Source organism: Molothrus aeneus, chromosome 3 (assembly GCF_037042795.1).
Source record: "Molothrus aeneus isolate 106 chromosome 3, BPBGC_Maene_1.0, whole genome shotgun sequence".
Lineage (NCBI taxonomy): Eukaryota > Metazoa > Chordata > Aves > Passeriformes > Icteridae > Molothrus > Molothrus aeneus.
Genome location: NC_089648.1, coordinates 97,701,464 through 97,725,196, shown reverse-complemented (window position 1 = coordinate 97,725,196; position 23,733 = coordinate 97,701,464). Strand labels below are relative to the sequence as shown.

General features: G+C 35.7%; 1 protein-coding gene across 1 annotated transcript in view; it reads right to left on the bottom strand.

The window, feature by feature from the left end:
* Positions 1–23,733, bottom strand: part of EYS (eyes shut homolog) — a 723,503-nt gene that overhangs the window by 496,828 nt on the left and 202,942 nt on the right. The window contains 1 exon segment of the mRNA XM_066547467.1: positions 11,556–11,660. Within this exon segment, the coding sequence (XP_066403564.1) occupies positions 11,556–11,660 (105 nt within the window).

Here is a 23,733-nt window from a genome sequence, read left to right as displayed (position 1 = left end):
AAAGGAGGGGATTGTCCCGCTCTGTCCTGCGCTGGGGCAGGCTCACCTCCAGTTCCATGTGCAGTTTTGGGTGACACAATATAAGAAAGACATTTAAGAGTGTCCAATGAGGGGAACAAAGATGGTGAAGGGTCTTGAAGAGAAGCCATTATGAGGCGTGGCTGAGGTCACTTGATCTGTTCAGACCATTGCTTTTCAGAGGTTCTTCATCTATTTTTGAATATAGCACAAATCAGCAGAACAGAAGTTCTGATCAAGGTTCTTTCAAAAGGAGTAAATCTGACCTTTCTGTAACTTTTTCTCTCTCCATTCTTCCCCATCTAGAATTTCTTTCTCCCAATGAGGGCTAGTGAGTGCACCATGTCTCTTTTAGCTACTTGACTTCAATGACCATTTCTACTGCTTTCTGGACAAGCTGAATCTTAAGCCATACACTTAAATGAGAAGATGTAAGAGAACTGTTGCTCTACAGTGTTTTTCTTAAAAAAAAAAGCCCTTTAGCCTATGCAGAGGGCAACAATGGCTAGATACATCTTCCAATACTCTAAGAATATTTTTTCAGTTCCACTAAAAGATAGATTAGAACTAGAGAAAAAGGATTAAGGAAAAACAGAGACATACTCTATACATTTTACACTAATTCACCGGAAGACTTACAGCTATTACAGAAGAAGTTTGATTACTGTACCACAGTAATCACAGCAGGCATCTTCAGAATCTCTCTTATTTACACTAAGAAAACACAGAATAAGTTTTTACTCTGACTGTGATTGCTGTCTTGAAATGTGTCAGGCTATCTTATAATTTTTTGGTATGATGCGTTAAAACAACAACTAATGATGCTTTACTCTTGCAGAATAAAATAACTGCAAGAGTAGGAAAAAATATGAAAAATTTATGAAATAATATCTCTTATCAATTTTCATTTTCCCATGAGGACTGTGAAATTGTCAATGTTTGCTGATTCTTTTGAGATGATGTCAAGAGCTGTTGAGAAGGTGATACGTATTATATAACATAATTTGATTGTTATTAGGCATGGGTAATTTATTACCCTTTCCTATATAACATCTTCCTGTAATTAATATGCAAATCCTGTGGTATTTACAATTCTCTTATGGATAATGAAAAATGAGAGTAAGAAATTGCTTAATTGAAATAGTTTATGCCACTTAGAATTGGGGTAAAAGCATTGCTGCTAGCAGATCAGAAGGGAAAAAAACCCAACAAACAAAACCAATGACAAAAGTATAAAGAACAATAGGAATCATTAATATGAATTACCTAACTTATGAATTACACAGATTTTCAGCTTAACATCTCTGAAAAAAAGATCAGTGAAATACAAAGCTCCCAATAAAATCAGCCCAAGCAGTGGGCAATGTTGCTATTCTTCCTCAGTTACATCTGGAGGTATTGCATGCTTTCAGACTTTGTGTGTCAAGAATAAGGAGATGAGAGGACGAGCTGATCCCCCATTGCGTAATATGACAGTGGATTAAATAAAGAGCTCTTCAGTTCAATATTCTTATTTTAGAGTTAAACTAATTTGTTACAGAAAGTAAGTTCAATGACTTTATTAAAAAGAGAATGACTTCAAGTGCCACACAAATTCAGGTATGTATTTGCTCAGGACTGTAAAAGATTTTTAAGTAAAATTTAGGAAGACAAATATGAAAATAAAAACAGACATACATTGGCTTGCTATTCATGTCATTCATAGAATTAAGATTGGCAGGCAGTAGCAAGCAAAATTTTTGGGTTGAACTACTCCTTAGAATTTGCTGATAAGCAATCTGTTGGACAGAGGCAGAGTACATAGACATTCCCTGTCATCAATCATATATTTTCTAGTCTCTCTTTTGTAAATTTTAAAGATAATATGAAATCCAAATATGATCCTTCATTTCTCATCTGATTAGAACACCATATGGTACTAGAAACCTGGGGGGATAAAAAAGGGATTGATTTTAGTAACAGGTAAGTAAAGGAAAAAAAACGTGATTAAACCACATAAAGCAACAGCAGTGGACTTTGCTGAAGGTCTGGTAAGACAATTCTCTTACTTGTTGAGAATTGTCTATATAATATTTTTACTCCTTATTATGCAAGTAGAGACATAGATTATGAAAACTGAACAAATACTAATTATTTTTCAGTACACTGTAGGACCAGAAGATTACTTGGAAAGTGAGTTGTCAAAGAAGGAAGTTATTTTAAAGAAGGGTAGAAAAGCATGAAGACAGAACAAAAATGTAGATAAAAAATTAAATGAGTGGAAATTTCAAAGAAAAAGAATAAAGCATATCCAAAATAAAGACTGTTAATATTTCTTTAGAAATGGCAGTAGAATAAAGAGTGTTTCAGTTTTGGCTATAAAAATACATTTTTGGAATTTTTTTTTTTTTTAATCAGAGGTGGCCAAACAACATAGCAGACCATAATTTGAAAACCTTTATTAGAAATTTGAATGTATTTAGACATGTGGTGGACAAATAACCTATTAATTATCTACTTTTCAGAAAAAGAAGTTTTGGAATAAACAAATTTTAAACATATAAATTAAACATAGAAAAAATTATGTTTAGTAGGCGTAGCATACTAACATCAGAAAAAGACAATAGTTTGATTATCACATTAAGTTCTCCACATTAAGTTCTCATGTCAGAAATGGAAAAAGGTAGAGAAGAGCCAGAGATTACATCATTGTAAATCTTATTAATTTTCCTATTAAAAGTGAAGTGAATGGGCTCATTCTATAACCAAGAGGCACTTAACCATGGGAACACATTCCAATAATGCATCAGAAAAAAAGAAAAATATAGAGATATGAAAAATAAGAAGCATAAAATTAAAATTGGTCACAATTGGCAAATTAAATCCTTTATAAAGAATGTAACACTGGTGAATTTTGAAATACAGCTATGTTGGTTTTAACAAGTCTTTAAAATAACTGGTTAGTATCATAATCATTCCTTTCCATCCTGTTACTGCCATTACAGTACTTTTAGAAATGAATAGACTCAAGCTAAAGGCTGTCACAGAGATATTTCCTGACCTGGGGGATTTGTAATGGGTTATTACAGTGTTCCTTAAGACATCACTCTTTTGTGTCTACTTTTGGTAGCAGTAACTCAATGTCTTATTAGACACTTTGAAATAAACAGTGTTGTTTTTATTAGAAAAATGTCAAATTTTTAAGTCATCTGCTAGGGTTGGTGGATTGAATTGGCATTACAAATGAGCTATTAATCAGTTTTCTTCCCTGTATTTTTAGCCTTATAAATGACAGCACATTTTTTTAAAAAGGAGAGGAAGTTGACAATTTTTTCTTGTTCTATTGCAGGAAAATTTCTTTTACCACTGACATGAAGCACTATACTGAAAAATTGGAAAACAGGTAGAAAATTGGAATTCTAAAAAAAGAATCTTTCTTTATGAAGCTATTGCACATAATAAAGTATCTTTTTACAATATCTAGAAATTTTCCATGTAGTCCCTTCACCATGATTGCTTTCTCTTTCTTCATCACAGGCTGCCTTAACAGCAAAATCTTATAAGAGACTTTTTAATGAGATTTTCAAAGTTTGTTGCTCTTCTCATTTGTCCTTTCTTCCTTCCTATTTTTGGAGGATACTTTTGGATTCCACCTTTTCGTTCTCCTGCACTTGGGGACAAGTATATATACATAGTATGTGTTGATGTATAATGAATGATTTTCAGTGTCATTGTGTGAATTTTCTTCTTCCTTCTTCATTTAATTATTTTAATTTAAAAACTGTAATTAAAATGTGTATCTATTTCAAGATTTTTTAAAAAATCATTGTATCTTGTTTTACATCTTCTTAATTTACCAATCTTTTATATATTTGAGTCTTTCAGTGCAAAACTCACTAAATGCTTATTTCTATAAGAATAATATAATGAAATCTCACTGAAGTAGAAATTGCAGAGCTTTATTTTCTCCTAATACATTTACGTCCAATTTCTAACAGATAATAAAGATTAGGTTTAAAATTTTAAATCTTACTGTGCTTCTGGGAGCATTTTGAACAAACAGAAGGTATAGATGCCAGTGCATTACAGAATGCACAGTCAGTATTACATCATGGTGCACAGCTTGAATACACAATGTCTGAGCAATTACATGTCCACTAGAGGAATGAGCTATTATGCACTTTTCCAGCAGCATTTTTATTTACATAAATCTCAAAGACTTTTGTCTGCATGTATATTAAAGTTAGCATTACAACTTCAAACATGCATGGCAAGTTAATCCAAAAGTATGATAATTACAAATGAGGAAACTTAAAACTTTTCTGCACTGTTCTCTTGCTTTTCTAGAGAAAATCATGAAAGTAGAAAATGGTATGTATCTCTTGAAATTTGATATACATAGAGAATTGGAAAGGAAGATGATAGAAAACTGCTGAGTCATGATAAGGACAAATTAGTGGATTACAAAAAAAAAAAAATACACCAAGTAATACAAAGGCACTCTTCACCTCCTGCCAATGGCCATATGGTCTCTAGCAACAGCTACTTTAGAAAACTCTTTCCAGGATTTTATGGCTGACTATATAATTGCATATGGAATAGAATATCTCCTTGGTCCTTTGGGGGCAGCTGTCCCAGCTCTGTACACTCCAAGGTGTTTTTCCACTCCAGCCTACTCACTGTCAGGGGAAAATGAGAAACAGAGATGGCCATGATGCTGTGCAAGCGCTGCTCAACAACAGCCAAAACTTTCCTGAGTTAGCAACATGGCTTTGGTCACAAATCTAAACCACAGCACTGTAACTTCTATGAAGAGGATTATTTCTATCTCAACCAGACCCTGTACATTGATCCAATCAATTCTTATTTTGGGGGAAATACCCATTAAACATTTATTTTCTTGTGTATTATCCAGTCTTTCTCTTCGGATAATAATAAGATCAGGGGCTTTTTTCCAGATTGAAAAAGCAAAGAATGGCCTTCAATGGTTTTTTTCTTCTTCCTAATGTTGAAAATACTGTAAAATACTTTGGAATTCTTTTTCTTTATAAAAGGAAGCTCCCAACTTGTGTCAACTTTAGAATTGCTGCCTTTTTCAGCTAGGTAATTTATGAATAAATTGCTACACGTAATGTAAAAAAACACTTGAAGTTTAACTAATACTGTAAAGGGCTCCACGAAAAAATTAAGTAAACAATCCTACCTTCAGTGGTAAAAAATGACTAGATATGCTTGAGATTATCTTTATTAGAGAAATATCTTAATACACTAAGAGTCTTAAAACCACAGAAGACTCACTGGGGTATTAAAATATATTTAACATTTCACAACTATAAGAGAAAAAACTACTAGTTTATGGATGAGCTACAAATGTAAGTAAAAACTCTTGTGAAGGACCCCTAATAATGTTCCCTGTCACTCACTGTTTCCAGACACTGCTTTTGCAAGGGGCAGTAACAATGTCAGGTCCTGGAGACCCATCTGCATAACCTCTGCTCCTCCAACACCTCTGACTTTAGATGGCCTCAGCCTTCATCCTGGATTAAGAGCCAACACAAATGTCATGGATGTGACTGCCTACAGAAGTCTCAGTATTAAGATTTTGCAAAAGAGACAACATAATACAAATATATTGACCTCGGTTTCCCTATAATATTGAGCCCACTAACTACTGCTACAAGCAATTCTGTACTATTTGCTATATGAATGCTCAAAGTATCTTCTGTGTCAGTCTGCTGAACAACCTTTCTACAGGTGATTAGGTGGACTTGTTCAGAAAGAATTCTATCCCAGTACAAATTAGGATGTTAGGTAGAAGAAAAACATGATTTAAAATTGCATAAGTGAATTGTGACTTGGAGCAAGAAATAGAGAATTGGAATTTTAAGCTATGCATCAGGCAGTCTTTTTGGCAAGCAGAGCAACAGCTTCATGTGAAAAATGCTGCACTTTCTGATCAAGCAACTTTGAAATCAAAGCTAAAAATATCATTACAAATTCTATGTTAAGGATCATTGTGCAGCAGCAATGTGAAGAATTGAATGATTTTGTAAACTTTTTTCATTTGTAATCTTGATGATTCACTTTATTTTTTGAGTCACAGCATGCAATAGTTTTTCTAAGGTCTCTTCCTGGCATAAAAACTTTCATGTATAAGCGTCTACTTCATAACAAGGGTTGCCAGAAAGGTTTGAAAGAAAGTAAAGTCTTATTTCATGGTACACTAAACTTTAATAACAGCAATACCTTCCAAAAAGGAAGAATTTGATTTACAATTTCTCTGTGTGCATGTTTACTCTTAATCAGAAGTACTGCTCCTTTGATTCAGTGTATTAAGTTGAACAAAAATTGATTTTAGTTCGAATCCATCAACTGATAGGATTTTCTGCTTCAAAATCAGTCTCCTTTAGCAATCATGCTAATCATCCAGTAATCTCATTAAAAAAATAAATGTATTAAGTTATGTATAGCAGGGATATACATCACTGAGGCAAAAATAGGGATGGGAAAGAAATTGTGTAGTGGATGTAATGTTTTCTAAAAGAGAAAAATTGTGCATCCTGCCTACAACTGTCTGAGAGCAGAAAAAGGGAGACTGTTTAGGGAGAGATTATTAGTTTAGCAAATTCTAGTTGTCTGTTCCTTCTGAAACCTTCAAACATTGCAGTGTTTTAAAAGTCAAAGGATTCTTTAGTATTGACTTACAGATATTTTGGTTGTGAACTTGTCTAATCCTTTATCAAAACTTCCAAATAAATCCTCTAGTTACATCCCATTCTGTGGTAACAAATAGAGAAATGCAATCCCAACTATTAAAAGTTTTTTTATGTTTCTAAGATTCCCTCATGCTTGTCGTCTATAAACTTAAAAGGACTTCACTTTTCCATAAGGAACTTGCTATATTCCACTGAACACTTTTGATGCCTTTTTGAATATATTGTAAAAAATCCAGTATCTTGTAAATTAAAATTTCTTTAAATATCACAAAAATATTGCCCGTAAACACCTTATAAATTTTAGAAAGAGGTTACTCACTTCTTTCTCAAACTGTGTTTCTCTACTTGACCATTTCAAGGCATGGTTTCCAGATGACAGATTACTGTTGTCATAAAATGTCATAAAATAGACCTTGTTTTTAACTCTGTTTCCCCCCTTTTCTAAATTCAATATACATAGGTATCCATTTTCTAGTGGAATAAAAAATTAATATTAATGAAAAAAGTGATAGTTTATAAATTCTTGAATGCTCATAAAAAATCGGGTTTTGGAAAAACATTTCACATAAACAAACAGTTTTATTCTTTTCAGCCACAAACTTGATAAAATGTAACTTTATAATTAAGAATATGCAGAACTTTTTTAGATCTGGTCAAAATGCTTACAGCCTTAAAGACTTTGTGTAGGTACTGGTAGTTCAATTCAAATTCACCTTAAAGTATTATATTTATAAAGTAAAACTGGGCTAAGATCCCTTATTTAGTAATAGAATCATAGGAAAACTTGAGTTGGAAATGATGTCTTGAGGCCATCTAGTCTAATACTCATTCATAGTAATCCCAGCTTGATCAGGTAGCTAAGGGAACTGTCCTGTCAGTTTTCAAATGTGATTCCATAGATGGGGATATCACAAGCTTTTCAGAAAGTATATTCCATATGGACGTTAACTACTTCCATAGTGCTGTTGGTTTTGGGTTTTTTTTGCCTTAATGTTGAATTTTCCTGCATTCTGACTTGTGTCCATTAACTCTTGTCCTGAGACAATTTTGAGCTGTAAGAAAAACTTTGTTCTGTCCTCCCTGTATCTTTCCAGGAGGTAGTAGTAAACTCCAATAAATTCTCTCAGCCTTTTCTTCAGGGTGAGCAGGTCCGATTACTTCAGCGTCTCTCTGTATATCATGTTCTCCATTTTCACGGGCCCTTGCTAGACTTGCCTCAGTAAGGAAATGTCCTTCTTTTAGCAGAGAATGCAAAACTTAGATACAGTAATTCAGATGCAGTTCCACAAGTCTGTAGCAGGGCTTCTCACTCTCCACAAGCGTTTATCAGGTTGTTAACCAGTCAGGTAACTCAGTAGGACAAGCTGCCTTGTAGTGAGTTATTTTGGTGCCGTGGGGTTAACACTGGTCTGGCATCTCCCAGCTGCCAATGAATATCTTAATATTTAAGTGAGATCTGGGACAATAAATCAGATTTTTGACTGACCTTTTGATACCCCCTTTTATGACTATAAAAGCAACTCCAGACTTTCACAAAGCAGAAACCTGTACATTTTCCTGGAACTATGTGGAGTTTCTCCCACGAGTAGGGATGCTTCACCATTACTCCCCAGGGATGAAGTGAAGGAAACTGTGCACATTATTGTAATTTCAGTAAGTCACATTCGACTTGTAATTGTATTTCTTTCTCTAGCTTTAATGTTAGTCCCTTGATATAGTGCGCTGTTTTATATTATGCTGTAATCTACTAGTAGTTCATTAGTTTTATACTAAGTAGTAAGTAATCCTGATTAAGGTCTTTCATCTGTTGTCTCTGTAGCTCCTCAGCTCCCAAATTCTGGCTACACAAAACCAGAATGGTTGAAGTCCTCTATGAGGACTAGGGTCTGTGAATGTGGGGCTCCTCCCTTCTCTCTACAGAGGGCCTCAATCACTTGGACTCCCTGGTGGAAGAGCCTATACCAGACTCTCAGTGAAATGTCACTTGTCCCTGTCTTTTCTTTAATCCTGACTCATAAGCTCTTAGTTGACTCCTCATCCATCACCAGGCAAAGCTCCATGCATTCCAGCTGGACATTGGCATAGAGTACAAACACTGCCACCTCATCTGCCTTGTCTGCCCTTCCTAAAAAGCCTTTATCCTTCCATTGCAACACTTCAGTCATAGGAGTCATTCTGTTGTGTCCCTGTGATGCCAATAGTATCATAGCCATGCAGGCATGCATCCATCTCAACTCCTCCTGTATATTCCCCATGCTGCATGCATTTGCAGAGAGCCATTTAAATTGAGTTCCTGATAAAGCCAATTTATTAGCTGAAATTCCTTTGTGCTGTCCTTCAGGTGCTATATTGCTTTTCTGCTGTCCTAAATACTGTCTAAACCATTGCTTTTCATCCTGCATTTTGCAGATGGGTAAATTCTTCACAAAGACTGTATCTAACAAGTGTTCAAAATGGTAATAGAAAATTTTTAGTCTGATATTTCGTATGTGTACTTCTTACAGCATTTCAGTATTCATTTCATGCATATGATCTCACTTTTTAAGTATAACAGGAAGATGTTTTCATACTTATTGTTGTGTTTGTGTTTTCACAGAGCAAGCTACACTGACAAAATGAGATATGACATTTGGTTTATCCACAGTGGAAGGAATGATGAAATATAGTCACAGTCTTTGCAACTGAAAAAGTAAATTTATCTTATTACAGCACCATATAAGAATTCAGCGTTAAAAAATTAACCAAAATAAATAATAATAATAATAATAATAATAATAATAATAATAATAATAATAATAATAATAATAATAATAGCAGTAACAATAAACCTTTAATTTTCTGCATCTTAAAAGTCTATTGTAAGATAGTATGAGTATGTATATGTATGCACATGTATAATACACAGATACACATACTTCTATATATAATAATATCCACAAATATTTATACATACATTCAAATTCTATTCATGCCCTTATACTATTACTTAGTGGCAGTGCTGGTTGTGAGTTCCTGTATTCTACACATCAATAACTTTCAAGGTATTTGTACATAAGGCTTGAAATAGCTTGTATACATTTAAAAAACCTATATGTCCTCTTATAGGGACATAAAAATGTTAAACCACTTATTTTGCCTATCCACTTTAAGTAAATATTTCAGTCTAAATACAAGCTTGATCATTTTATCGTTACATCATTAACTTGACATTGTAGAATAAGGTTTAATGCAATGTAACTGACTTAAGAGTATTAAAAAACTGCAAGTGAAACGGTGCTTTTGCTTCATGTTTTGCTCACTACTTTCCAATTGGCTGACAACCAGTCAGCCCACAAAAAAGACAGCAGGGGATAAAAAAATTAGTCATGTTATGCAAGCGTCACATATTAAATTAGCTGTTATATTAAAAGAGGCTACATTTCAATGTGTAAATTCTTGCCCATAGCACCAATCCATGATGAAAAGCCACACTGAAGCATATATGTTCACATCTCAGTAAGATACTGTTTATTTGTTGGACTCTATGGTCTCAGAGGGGTTTTCCACCCTGATTCTGTGATTCTGTGAGTAAAATTATGTATGTGTATGTCACATAAAGATAGAAAAGTTGATCTACTCTTTTTTGACAAATTCAGATATTGCTGGTGCCTCTCATCACTGCAAGAAACTGAACTGGGTTTGCACAGCAATGTTATATTGGGGGCAGGTACAGGGGTGGCTTCTCTGAGAAGCTGCCAGAAACTTCCCCCTGGTCTGATGGGGTCAATGCCAGCCAGCTCTTGGATGATCTGCTGCTGGCCAAGGCTGAGCCCATCAGTGACAGTGGTAATGCCTCTGGGATAGCAGTCAACGTGAGGGGGAAAAAAAACAAACTGGGCAACTCCAGATAGAAAAAAGTGTGATGATAGCAAGAGAAACAGCTCTGTAGATGCCAAAATCAGTACCAGGGAGGGTGGAGGTGGTGCAGGCACCAGAGCAAGATTCCCCTGCAGCCTGTGGTGAGGCAGCTGTGCACCTGCAGCCCATGGAGGTCCATGGTGGATCAGAGATCCACCTGCAGCTCACAGACAACCTCATGACAAAACAGGTGGATGTCCAAAGCAAGCTGGGATCCTTCCAGTGGTAAGCCTGAGCTAGAAAAAGCTTCTGGCAGTGTCTGTGGCCTCATGGAGAGAGAAGCCCATGCTGGATGAGGTTTTCTCGCAGGAGCTGTGACCCTGTGGGGGACCCACACTGGAGCAGGCAGGTCCTGAAGGACTGCACTCAGTGGAAGGGAACCATGCTGGAGTAGCTTGTAAAGAACTGCAGGCCATGGAAAGGAACTCATATTAGAGAAGTTCTTGGAGGACTCTCTCCCTTGGGAGGCAGCCCACACTGGAGCAAGGGAAGAGCATGAGGAGTCCTCCCTCTGAGGAAGAAGGAGCAACAAAAATGATGTGTGATTAACTGACTGCACCCAGCTCCCAGCCAGGGTCAACCCACCGCAGCAACCCTTATGACAACTACTGTGTAGCTTGTCCACATTTTCAATCAGAAATTTTAAAAATAATTTTACTAGTAGACAAGATGGAAACAAAATCATGCAACTGGCAGAGTTGGTTGATTTTAAAGGCACTCTATTCATAAGTTTGGAAGGCAAGACTTCCAGAATACAAGTTATATTCTGTAAACAAATTCTGCTGACACCACCTGCATAACAATTGTAGCATATGCTTAAAGAATACCAGTTCATCCTTCTCTCTTTTCAAGCATAATAAATTACTGCTTAGTTGTGTGCTTATGAAAAAAACTCCTTTTCTTTTTTAAATACCACAGAACATTTCTCAACTAAATGTGACTTACCTGGCAAACAGCTACAGTAAAATTCACCAATCAAATCATGGCAATGTCCTCCATTTTTACAGGGCTTGGAGGAACATTCATCAATATCCGTGGAACAGTTTTTGTCTGACAGAAAAGAAAATTAAACATTAAAACTATAAATCATGCTGGGAAAGTAGAAAAGCTGCTTCACAGTGCAAGTGACAACTGCATAGTTTAACTTTTCCAGGTTGGAAACACTATTTCTGCTTGACAGTTTTAAAACTAGAGATATTCATAGATATAGCTGGTAGTCAAGAAATTAAATATTTTAAAGTAATAAATATGAACAGCATTTGCAAAAATGCCCTTTGTATATTCCAGCAACACAACTCAATACCTTAATTACTAGAGCTATATGCTACTTTGAAAAAAATTGTTTTAAAGATTTAATAACCTTAGTAACATTACCAAAAAAAATATTTCTTGAGGTTGCATTCATATTTCCAGAAGAATGAAGACATTTCTCAGATCCAAACAAAAACCCACAAGTTCACTCTGGTATTTCTTAATTATTCTGCTTTTAAAAAGATTTAATTGAGCTGTAATTCAGATTCATTCAAATCTGAAACAATAAAAATATACGCGAATATGCAGAAGATACATAGAGGGGAAAATTTAGAAGGCAATGGAATGGTGGCTTATGAAAACAGTAAAGTCATTGGACATACCAAATAAAATCCAGCCTCCTGTTTCTCTGTTGTGCACTACATTAATTTAGGGCAATCCCTACCTAGGCTATTATAAATAATACTGAGGCCTTTCTGATCAAAAATTGATCAAAAATAGATGGGACAAATATTTGGACTAAGAGCTGACATGAATACCAGAAGTTAAGCCAATTATAGAGAAGGAAAGCTGTAACTATCACTGATGTGAACAAGCAGAACTTTTGTTTTTGTTCTGTGTAGAAATTATGGAAGGTTCCTTGTATCACTCAAATCAGATATACCAGACAGGTCATGAATCCCAGGGGCCTCAGTCAAAGGAGCTGAATTAAAGGATCCTGTGGGGTTTCTGGGGTCCCTCTTGGACAAACAAAGCTTGGACAACTATAGATTCACTACAACAATAAATGCATGGATGGCAGAGGGAGTTTTGTCTTCCTTAACTGTAAGACATACTTTCAGCTAACATGTAAAAATAGAACATATGCAAAAATCGAACTAAATGGGAAGTGGAAAAAGTGAGGAGAAGACAGACAAAGGAAGAAAAAAACAACACAACATTAAGAAAAAGGTTTAAGGGGATGGTAGCAGAAGGTCATAGACAAGGATAATTATAGAAACCAGGTAAGACTTTGACATTTTGTGGAAAATACTGCACAGCCACATACAATATGCTGTACTTAATGATTAAATACAGATCAAAAATCCAGTAGAATCAGTTTAAAGGAACCTTAAATTTTTTATAGCTTGTGGGCTTTTCTGTTGCTGTTTTGTTTTGTTGTTGTTTTTAAATAGCTAAAAGAACTAGAAGAATCCTTAACAACACAGGACTTGGACCCATAGAGTATTTAATTGCAAACCCATAATTTTGAAAGGGATCATCATTCAAAAATTCAAAGATATTTGAGTGTAGTATTGGTAATTTTTCATGCCATAGTGAAAAAGGTAACTGCAAGTTACTTGATTCAAAGTTAAAGGGAAAAGTACTCTCTGACTATAAGGAAAGAAATGTGAAAAACTTGGCTGAGAGCAGTCAAAATCTATGGAAAAGGAGAGAGAGGAGGGTGAGCAACATAATAAAAAGGAATTCAGAAGAACTGCATGGAATGTAGAGAAGTTCTGATTTGAAACCTGCTAAAGAGTGAACATTTTACCTTAAAAAGGCAATTAAGAGAGCTGCTGATTGCTATAAGTACACAATGGCAAACTTTCTTTTTGTCGGAGAAAGACATTGGATATTAGGGGACCAACACGGCACTTCCGGGTTTTCAAAGCATGAAAAAAGCTCAACTTACAAAAAAGCATGTCAAGTTACTATGGATAAAGTAAAAAGTACAACAGAAATATGCAGACATGAAATTGGACCAGCAAAAGCATGTAGCTATTATGGCATGGTCAGGGTAACAAGAAATTGTGCTGTATGTACTTCATATCGAAGATGGAGGAGAGATGCAGTTTGCCATCCAGTGAAGAAGGACGGCTACTGATAATGGTAATCACACAAAATTGTTCAATGCTTCTTCTGCCTCAATCATCAGTAAAAAGACCAGCTGTAAAGCAGGTCAGTATCATAATTAATACTTATGATTAAAGGGCAAAACTTCAGTGTTGAATAGAGAAGAAAAGCTGTAGAATTATCAGAGGAGTTAAATAGTCAGATAGGCTGGTCTGATGAGCTTGTACCCTTGGGTGCTAGTGACAAAAACTCAATAGTTTTCTTTGTGAACGTTTGAAAAATAGGTAAAGTACCTGAAGACCCACTAAAATCAGCCTTCAGAAAAAGAATAAAAGGCAAAGACATGAAATTATAAATCCATTTGTGAAATTCCTGATCCTGGAAGAAATATTGGGAAAAGCTTTAAAGTGTTTACTTGCAAGAACCTATAAATAAAAAACAATTCATTAAAAAATGGGCCTTATATAAGCAAATTTATTTCCCTCTACATTAAATTTACACATTTTGTGGATAACAAAACCCAGTAGCAAATGTCATGCTCCTTTTGTTCACTACTGCTATTTTTTGTGAAATGCCAGTAATGGGTCTACACAGAAACTATAAGAGCATATTATCAAATGAGTAAAACTTTATGGAAAGCCATATTCATGCATTAGTTATCAGTGGTTTTGCTACCAGACTGGGTAAATGAATTGCAGAGGTTTTGAAAGAAATCCACTGCCCATTCAATTCCACTATTTTTTTTTCAACAACCTAGATGACAGGTAGCAAAGTAAGCTCAGTGATGGCAACACAAAAAGGTACATTGAAGAACAGGATTAGAAATCTTCAAGAATTTCAATCAATTGAAGAGAGAGTTTGATATAATCAGAAGAGAAGATACGATACAGAAAATCACAAATAGGAAAAAACACCAGAATTTTGTTTTAAAATAAATACTTTGCTGGCATACATAAAAAAGAAGATATCCAGTTAGAAGTTTTACTTGAGTAAAGCTTTTTTGGAGTGCTTTGCATTGTGCAGTGAGGTGCATGTAAGAAAATTTTGAGAGTCCATATGAGCATGTTAGGAATGAAAACCAGCTCAAAAGCATGACCTTGTAGGATGAACAAAATAAATGGGCCTATAAAGCCTAAATAAGGAAAATTTGAATAGAAATGTGATGGCAATCATAAAATAAGACAGTATTCTCACAAAATTCATCAGTTTGCTGTGTTCATAGTAGACAGGGTGAGAAGTAATGCATTTAAACTGCAGTGAAAAATTAGACAATAAGGAAATCCTTTTAGTGGTTAGTAAAACATCACACTGGGAAGATTCCACCAAGAAAATAAGGAATTATTGGATTTCTTTAACAAGATACATAGGCAAGAAAGCAACATAGTATATTATATGTTTTCTGCTGGGATAAGAATGAAACAGTTTATAGTTAGTATATTATTGTAGTGTTGTGATTATATAATTTACAGGGTATAAATTCTGATTATCACACTGAAGGATGTCCAAAGACTTTTGTTTGTGTAATGAGTTGGATTGTCTGGAAACTTGCTTTGTCTTATGGTAAAGGTCTTAAGTTACTTGGTGTGTGATAACTGTGCTCTGATTTTGGAAGGGCTCCTAGGGCTCCTATCCAAATCTGTGTCTCTACTCTATTTTTCCATCAAAACATGTTTCCACATTAGTGGTATAAAAGAGAGGTAAGACCAGGCTTTCAGCAGACAAGAGAAGTAGGATAAAAGTGCTAACACTAGCAGGAAGAGAAAACCACATTCTTCCTGCACACCATAAATGCACATGGTTGAAATTACAGAGTGACAGGTACTAAGGCCTACTCTTCCAAGAAAGCAGTACAGCTTTTGGCACATTCAATCTGAGTTCACCCCTCAAATCTTTCTCATGAAAAAACCATAATGAAGCAAATGAGGCATTTTATACTTCCACGAATCTCCTTTTCTGTAGGCAAATGTGAAAAGTCCTTAGTCTACTATTTCAACACTGACTTTTAAACAGATACTTCATTTCCACTCTCACTTCTTTTTCTATATCTCCTTTCCACAGGGGACCAAGCCTATGCACCAAATGGAATCTTGGGATAACTTTTGTTTAGCTAAACAGTACATTTTTAAATGTACTGCAGGTCACTTCTGGTCACTTGTAGTTTGCAGATACAAGCACAGAAAAAAACACGCAGATTATAGCTACTGAGCTGTTGCCGAGCTGTATGTGGGGAAACAACAAAAGCAATTTGAAAAGGACTGCTAAGACCTCAGCATATGAGCACTATTGCAGTGCTGCGAGAAAAAAAATCTCAGACGTATTTAAATAAAACAAAAAGCGAACATTGATGTGTAAAATACCTCTGTATAAAACATTGATTAGAATGTTCCATATTTAAAAATAAATGGGAAGGATGCAAGAAAAACTACACAATTTATTCAACGACTGAAGAAAGCATGCTGTTGGCAAAGACTTAAAGAGCTCCATCTGTTTCATTTAGAAGAAACAAAACCAAAAAGTGACTTGATTACAGTGTGCAAGTATCTTTACAAAGAGAAAATACTTGAGTAGCAAGAGCTTTTTCATTTTGTGTAGAAAAGGCAATGAGATGCAATAGATCAAAGTTGAAGACAAAAATTTAAATAAAATATTTAATATAAACTTCTAAATCTGATGGTGATTACTACTAGAAAAAATGCCAGTGAAATTCTGGCTTCTTTTCATTCATTCAAATCAGGATTGAATGCTTTTGGATTCATTGTGTGCTTTAATCAAAACTAGAGTAATTAGGTTCAATACAAGGTGGTTAATGGCCAACATTAACTTCCTTCTGGTACACAGACCTAATATAGAGCATACAACCAGCAATCTGTGGATTGTTAGAAGACTTACAGAACATATAAATTCATCCTGTAGCCCTCTCTGTGTCTTTCCTGGGAAAACATCACAACAATTTAGTGAGATAGGTATATTTCTGTGATAGTAATAGCCCACCCTAAGGCACTCGGGCTCTGTAGCATCACTGTCATTCACATGAAATGTATATGTCCTGTAACTGGAGGTTTTGGAAATCACTAGGAAAACTAGGAGCAAGGTGTTACTCATTGTTACCAGAGCAAACAGCCAATGCTATTCTATTTCTTGCCTGGCTACTAATGTGCTAAGGGGAAAAAAAAAATCTTTTTATGATAGTTGTGTAAACAGCTTTAAAAATCATTATTCTGCATTTAACACATTTCCCCTCCTGCCTCAAGGCTCCTCAGTAATCTCTGGTCAACTCACTACTTAAGTGAAGAGAGTCAAGTTGTGGTGTAATGTTCCCACTATCACCGCTGCATCCCTGAGGCCCAGTACACGTGGCACTGGCAGTGCTAGCCACTGGCCAGGTACCAAGCTAGGAGCAAGGGCCTCAGGACTTGTCTAGTGGCCAGGTTGATGATAGATCCATAGAATCATGGTGTGGTTTGTTTTGGAAATGACCTTACAGATCACCTAGTGCCAACCCACTGTCACGGGCAGGGACACTTTCCATGAGACCAAGTTGCATAATGCCCCATCCAAACTCATCCTGAACACTGCTAAAGATGGGGTATCAACAGAAAATAAATAAAATAAAATCATGACAAAGAAGAAAGCCAAAGAGTAAAGAACAAAAATGAGTCAACAAGATGGTACCAAATAAGATTCTATTTAGTGTGGTCATACTAAAACTGTCAGTGTCATACTCTTTATAGTATGGCTCTATCAAAGCAAAGGATGGCAAAAAACCATTGTTTCACTGTCTAAAACAGCAACCCAGTATATACTGGTAAATACAATTTAGTATCAAAAACTCCAGTATTATGCTAGGCGGTATTGCAGAGGCAAGTGTTGAACAACAGGCCTTTTCCAAAATCAATGATTTGGTGGATTTTTTTGAGAAGAGGAAGTATATACCAGGAAAAAACTAAGCACACCCTAAATATAACCATTCTTATCTAAGATGCCACTTTTGTTTCTCAAATTCAATTACAAAATGTCTGTAAGGGATGAAAAATGTGCACTGGGGAAGTTTCTTGGAGGTTGATTTTTGTATGTCAGGGTTCATTCACTGATTGCTTAGGTTTTTACAGGAAATTAATTCCTAAGAGGTTTCTTGAGGCAGTTGTAACAAAAATTTTGATTGAAATTGTGTCTTGATAGCTATATGTTATTTTTCAGGTGCACTTAGATGTGAAAAGTAAAAGTGGTCCTCACTTTGCTGGCATATTACTGTTCATTGTATGGTGTCATCAATGACATTAACATAGGAAAAATTAGGTTGGAGTTAAGGAAAAATTAGGTTGATTTTCCACAGTAACTCAGGAAGACTAAAAATTTCAGCCACATGTTCCAGTGTCTTCTCTGTATGAGCTTTTCTCGAAATGATTGTTTTTCCATTTTTTATTTGATAAGAGCCTCCTTGCAACTGACAACAGTCTTAAATTGAAAATCAAGCCTATTCTTATAAAATTATTATTTTCCAATTTATATTAAAGTAATTAAGTACATAGTCATGCCCAGAAAGATATTAACGGGTGTTCTACATACGTTATGTTACGCATGACAGTTGGAATCACTACTAAAAAACCCTACCATTATACCTGAACTAATGGGGATAGACTGGAATACCAAAAAAATCTCATAATAATCTTCCTTCAGAAGAGCAAAGATAAAGTAAATTCCATACAAGCTAATTAAAGTTTTGATTGAAGAATTAAGTTATCTTTTGTCATGTGGTCCCAACTATTATTATTCACCCCTTAATTTAAACCAATCATGCTTAGTATTTGCAGATGGAATACTATCGGAGAATGTTCCATTTGATTTTTCACATTAAAAAAATGAGCAACTTTGCTTATATTTAAAATGACTGGAAAAAACCAACTGATTTGCTTTTCTTTCATGCAATTCATTAACTTTTATGTATTATTTTATCAAAAATTTTATGTAATGAAATTTGCAGCATGATGAAACTTAAACAGATTTTTCTGCACTCCACTGATTTCTTTTTTCCCAAATGTCCTAACCTGAATTCCTTCCAAGCAAAGCAGGTACACTTACACATGACATGACAATAAATATTCTCTAATGACTCAGAAGTACATAGTGAATACATTTTCATGTATGCATAAATTTTGTTTATTTTCCAGCATGTTAAGTTTGCACACCCCACTGTGGGAAGCCTGCCCTCAGCAGCCTGCCATTTACAGTTTGTGGCAACCAGCAGCCCATCTGCGCTGCTCCAGCTGAGCAGGGGAAAGGAAGTCAGCCCTTCACTCCTCCATGGCCTGCTATGAGCCAGAGCTCTGCTGGCCAGGAGCCTGGGGAGCCATCCCTCTCTCTGGTTGTCAGCTTCCAGGTTTTGTTTTGGTTTGAAAAATCTCAGTGCTTTGACTAACGCTCAGACAGAGGAATGTTGTTTAAATGAACTCGGTCATTAGGGGACATCACAGAAAAGACCTGGCTTTTGGGCTGCTTCTGTGATGGCCATAAGGGCTGACTGATGTGGAACAATTATCTGATGCACGAGATGCAGGCAGGACTGAATTTCTGTGGCTGACTCTAAGGATGACTGAAGATCCATAGATCACGGGATCAATTAGGCTGGAATAGACCTCCAAGATCATTGAGTCTAGCCTTTGACCAATCACCATCGTGTAACTTAAACCATAGCAATAAGGGCCATGTCCAGTCATTACCTGAATATCTCCATTGTTCTTGACTCCACCACTTCCCTGTCAGCCCATTCCAATGCTTGACACCCCTTTCCATTAAGAAATTTTTCCCAATGTCCAACCTGAACCTTCCCTGATGCAGCTGTGTCCTCTTGTCTGTCACCAGCTGTCTGGGAGGACAGGTCAACCCCCACCCTTCCTTTTGGGTAGAGGTAGATCTCTCAGGCCACTTTTTTCCTTTGAACTGTTGGGGAAAGTACTTTTCATAATTAACAAGAAAAAGAGAACATAGTGACTCAATAATTTTGTACTGTGCAGTTGTTCTGAAAGTAACTAAAAGCATTTATGTCAAGTAAAATGTGTCTAAAATAGATCAGCTTTTGCAGACTTACTGAAAACAAAATTTAGAATGACACCGGAAAAGAATACACAGGAAAGATTTTTGAAAGCCCAGAGAAAGATATTATCTTATGTCTTGTGATGGCTTGAGCTGAGCTGCAAGACCTTGCTCATCTTCGTATAATTTTGGTTTTCAAATTTTCGGTGTTGCAGGGTCCACTTGCTTAGCCACAATATCTACTACAGGATTCCTAAAGCCCAATAGTATGAGATGTGACAGAGGAAACTATATAGACTTGATCTTCAGAAAGCATATTAAAAGGCTTGCATATTTTTTTAGTCTCTTGTGTAAATTTAAGTCAATGTGTGACTGATGGTAGATTCTGACGGTTGATTCATACTGTCCTGTTATAATGGTAAACATTAATGAGACATGGGCAAAACTTAGAGGAAGGATCATTTTACACATAGAGGATTCATAAGGACCTTGATATAAGTGAGGAAGTCAGATTAAGAATCTCATGCATATAAACTACAACTGCAAAATTCGGTGCTAAATGATGAAATAAAAATCACTTTGAAATCAAGTTTTTTTCTACCCAGTATTCACTGGTGTAATATTACTATCATAGGGCTTATCCATATACATGAATAGCTTTGAAATCCTTTTAATTAATTATTAAATAAATAAATAATTTAATTCATCTCTTCCAACAATTAAAAAAGGAAAAATGTTTACGATGGAACAATATAATCCCATAATTTATTAAAAACCCATGCTTTCTCATCCAAAACCACTGAATTACAGAGCTCTTTAGTTCCAATTACTTATATTACCAGAGAAAATCCACTCAAATAATGAAAATGGTCAGCAGTCGCACCTCATAGAACTGCCTCTTCCTTCTCTATCATTGATGAATTCAACACCCTCCCATTGATGTTTTAATTTGAAGTGTCTTACTACCCAATGGACTGAAGGTGTCCCACTGTTCAATATTAAAATTCCCTACTTCACCCATCTGAAGTATGTGCTTTTATGTGTTGAACAAGTGGTTTGTATGTGTTGAACAAGATGTTTTCTAATTTTTGAGGCTAGCCAGTTTAACAGACTTGGACTGCCTTTACCTATCTCAACTTCAGATGTTCTCAAAACCCCTCTAATTGGCAAAATCAAATAAAACACTGTGAGGGAAGGAAGTAGCAGTTTTGCTATTTGTCCATTTGTCCAGTAGCTCTTTACTATGGGATAATTACTGTAATCCTGTGTATGCAGATTACTATGGGAAGGCATTTGAGAGCACTCAATCTTTTATTGTAGAGAAAGTATTTTCCTGGTCCTTATCAGGAACTGCCCATCTTGGACAGAGTAAAGAAAATTCTATGCAGCAAGCTCCAAAGGCTGCCAGAATTCTGGTGCTCACCCTTTCAGCAACAAACAATTCAGCTGGCAGCAGAAGCTGCAAAAGGGCTGCCTGCTGTTCTTACCACCCTCAGATGATTTGGATGTTCCTGTCCTGCTGTCTTTCCTCAGCAGGAGAGAGTTGTTTCCACCATCCAGCCCTGCTCCCTGTTGCACATGTTGCACTGCCTCTCCCCACCTCTGTTCTCAGGGAAGGACAAAGATCCAGCACCTGTGGAGCACCACAGCCTGGTTCAAGGGGGATTCATCCAAGGCCATTCATGGAGGCCCTCCTGTCCAATGCTGCCCTTCCATCACAGCTTTCGTGCACGAGGCATGTGATCCCAGTCAGAATTGATGCCACTTCACACAGATAATAAACAGGAAAAGAGGCAAACAACCAGCCTAAGACAATTTTGTACCTGACCAACTAAGATGCTAAAGGTAAACTTTTTCTGAAATTGCTTTTAATATGATAGGAAAACAAAAGTGTGCTTAAAAGAAAATAAAAGGTAAAAGTCAGTCTTATACACTTAGTGGACTTTTTCAAATGTTACTTGCTTGAGCAAGTCTCATCAGAAGACTACAAAATGTGATTGGCAGGATGTTAGCAGATCTGTTGTTGAACTTTTTAACATATGCCTTCATCAGAGCTAATTGTTATCAGCTAACTGCTCTGTTTATGATGTTTTTCTAAATTAATTATGCATTTTCTACATTGTTTAAATATTAAGTGGATAAAATTGTATATATATGTACACTATGTTTCCTTTAGCCCTTAAATATCTTTTGAGTGTATCACTGCTACTATAGCAATATCTATGAGTACCATTTATATAAATCTTAAAACTCAGAAGAACATGGAACACTCTTTTGCTGATTTTTGCCTTTTGTATAAGATGGAAGCCCAAATATTCAGTATTTTGCATCGCTCACTCATTCTAGAGAGGTTTAAGCAGTTTTTGGAAGGCTTGGAGAGAGCAGAACTAATGAGATCCACAGTGACTGACTGTGAATTAATTGTACAAAAAGCATGAGCACAAACAAAAATATTCAGTGCAATCAGGAGGATCCTTATCCCTACTCCTAATTCCAGTCAGTAGGCTGGTTTACTTTTTTTCTTGTGGGAGTTGTCCTGTCTCACAAAAAAACCCAACAATATGAAGTGAGATCAATAGAACATTCTTGATGGAAAGTCTCTCACATAGGAAATGCAGGAGAAAATTGAGCTTTTTTCAAATTAGCCTATTATGCAGTCATGTGAACTTCTATGACTTCAATATAGGTCTCAAGGTATTCAATAAAATCTACTTATAACTCACTTGTAACTGTTTTACTATTGACAGATGCTGAATCCTGCTTGTCTTGGAATGAACAAGGATGTTACTGGCAAACTGTTTGCATCAGTATGATGCATATATATCCAGAATATAGGATAAAGAGTCCCTGCTAAGGAATACATACTCTGTCCCAGGTTTCCTTAGTGACACTCACACATTAATTTGTAGTTCTGGCTCTATAATGTGGACTCCATCACATCCCAAAATAGTGTTGCTGTATTTTCAAATGAATAGCTTTCCCCACATTACCCAGTTTAAACTAACTGTTGTCAACCTACTACAGAAAATTTAGACATTTTCCATTTGGATTCTAGCAGTACAGGAGAAATTCTTAAAAATTTCTTATTTTAAAATTTTTGCACTAAACTTCTTCTATCTATAGTAACAAATACTTTGTAATCACCTCTGTTATTTTCAAAAGTGATGCAAAATAGACATAGTATGCAAACTCATGAAAGCAAAGCCAGTTACTGAAGTAAAAAGGAGAATAAGATGTTGCAGAAAATATATCACATCTTGGTTTTGTAATGCTGAAAAATATAAGAATATGTTTGCATGAAAACTCACAGAAGTTGGTGGCAATTGCAACTACTATTACTTCCACAGATTTAAAATGTCTGTATATTGTCTTAGATTCCTTTTGTCCTGTCTTCCTACATTTAACCATTGACAAAATATGAATGAAGAATTTCTAAACTAAATGTCACTGGTGTTACTAAGGACCTGAAATGCTCTACAACTAAATTAATTTTGCCTCCTCATCCTTCACTGTTCTACTTACTTCTTTAACTTTTCATTTCTCCTTAATAGAGCTCTTTCATTTTTTTTCCTCTCCTCTCCTCTCCACTGGTCCCCACTCATTTTGAGCTCTTTGGACAAACTTGTTCGGCTTTTTATTACAAGATCCACTAATTGCATGATTTCTTAGACTGCCACTACTTGTTTTCCTGTTACTACTTATAAATAATGCTGCTCCATTTGCCTCTCTGAAATCAGCAGCTGAAAGTCAGTGTTCAGTGCCTGACATTGTTTTTTTAGATGGCATATATTTGGAGACAGTTTTATTGATTTCCTGTTAGCTGCTTCTGGCAGAAAATAGAGCCTTGAAGATTCTCCAGGATGCAAGAGCTATTTTCTCAAACCTTTTAGACATGCAAATAATTGTGCAACTTACGAGAATTTATCATAAGGATCTGATGGCACCTTTGTTAAAGAGAACAAAGTGTAATCTTTCTAAAATTGTGTTCTTGTTACCATCTCAATCA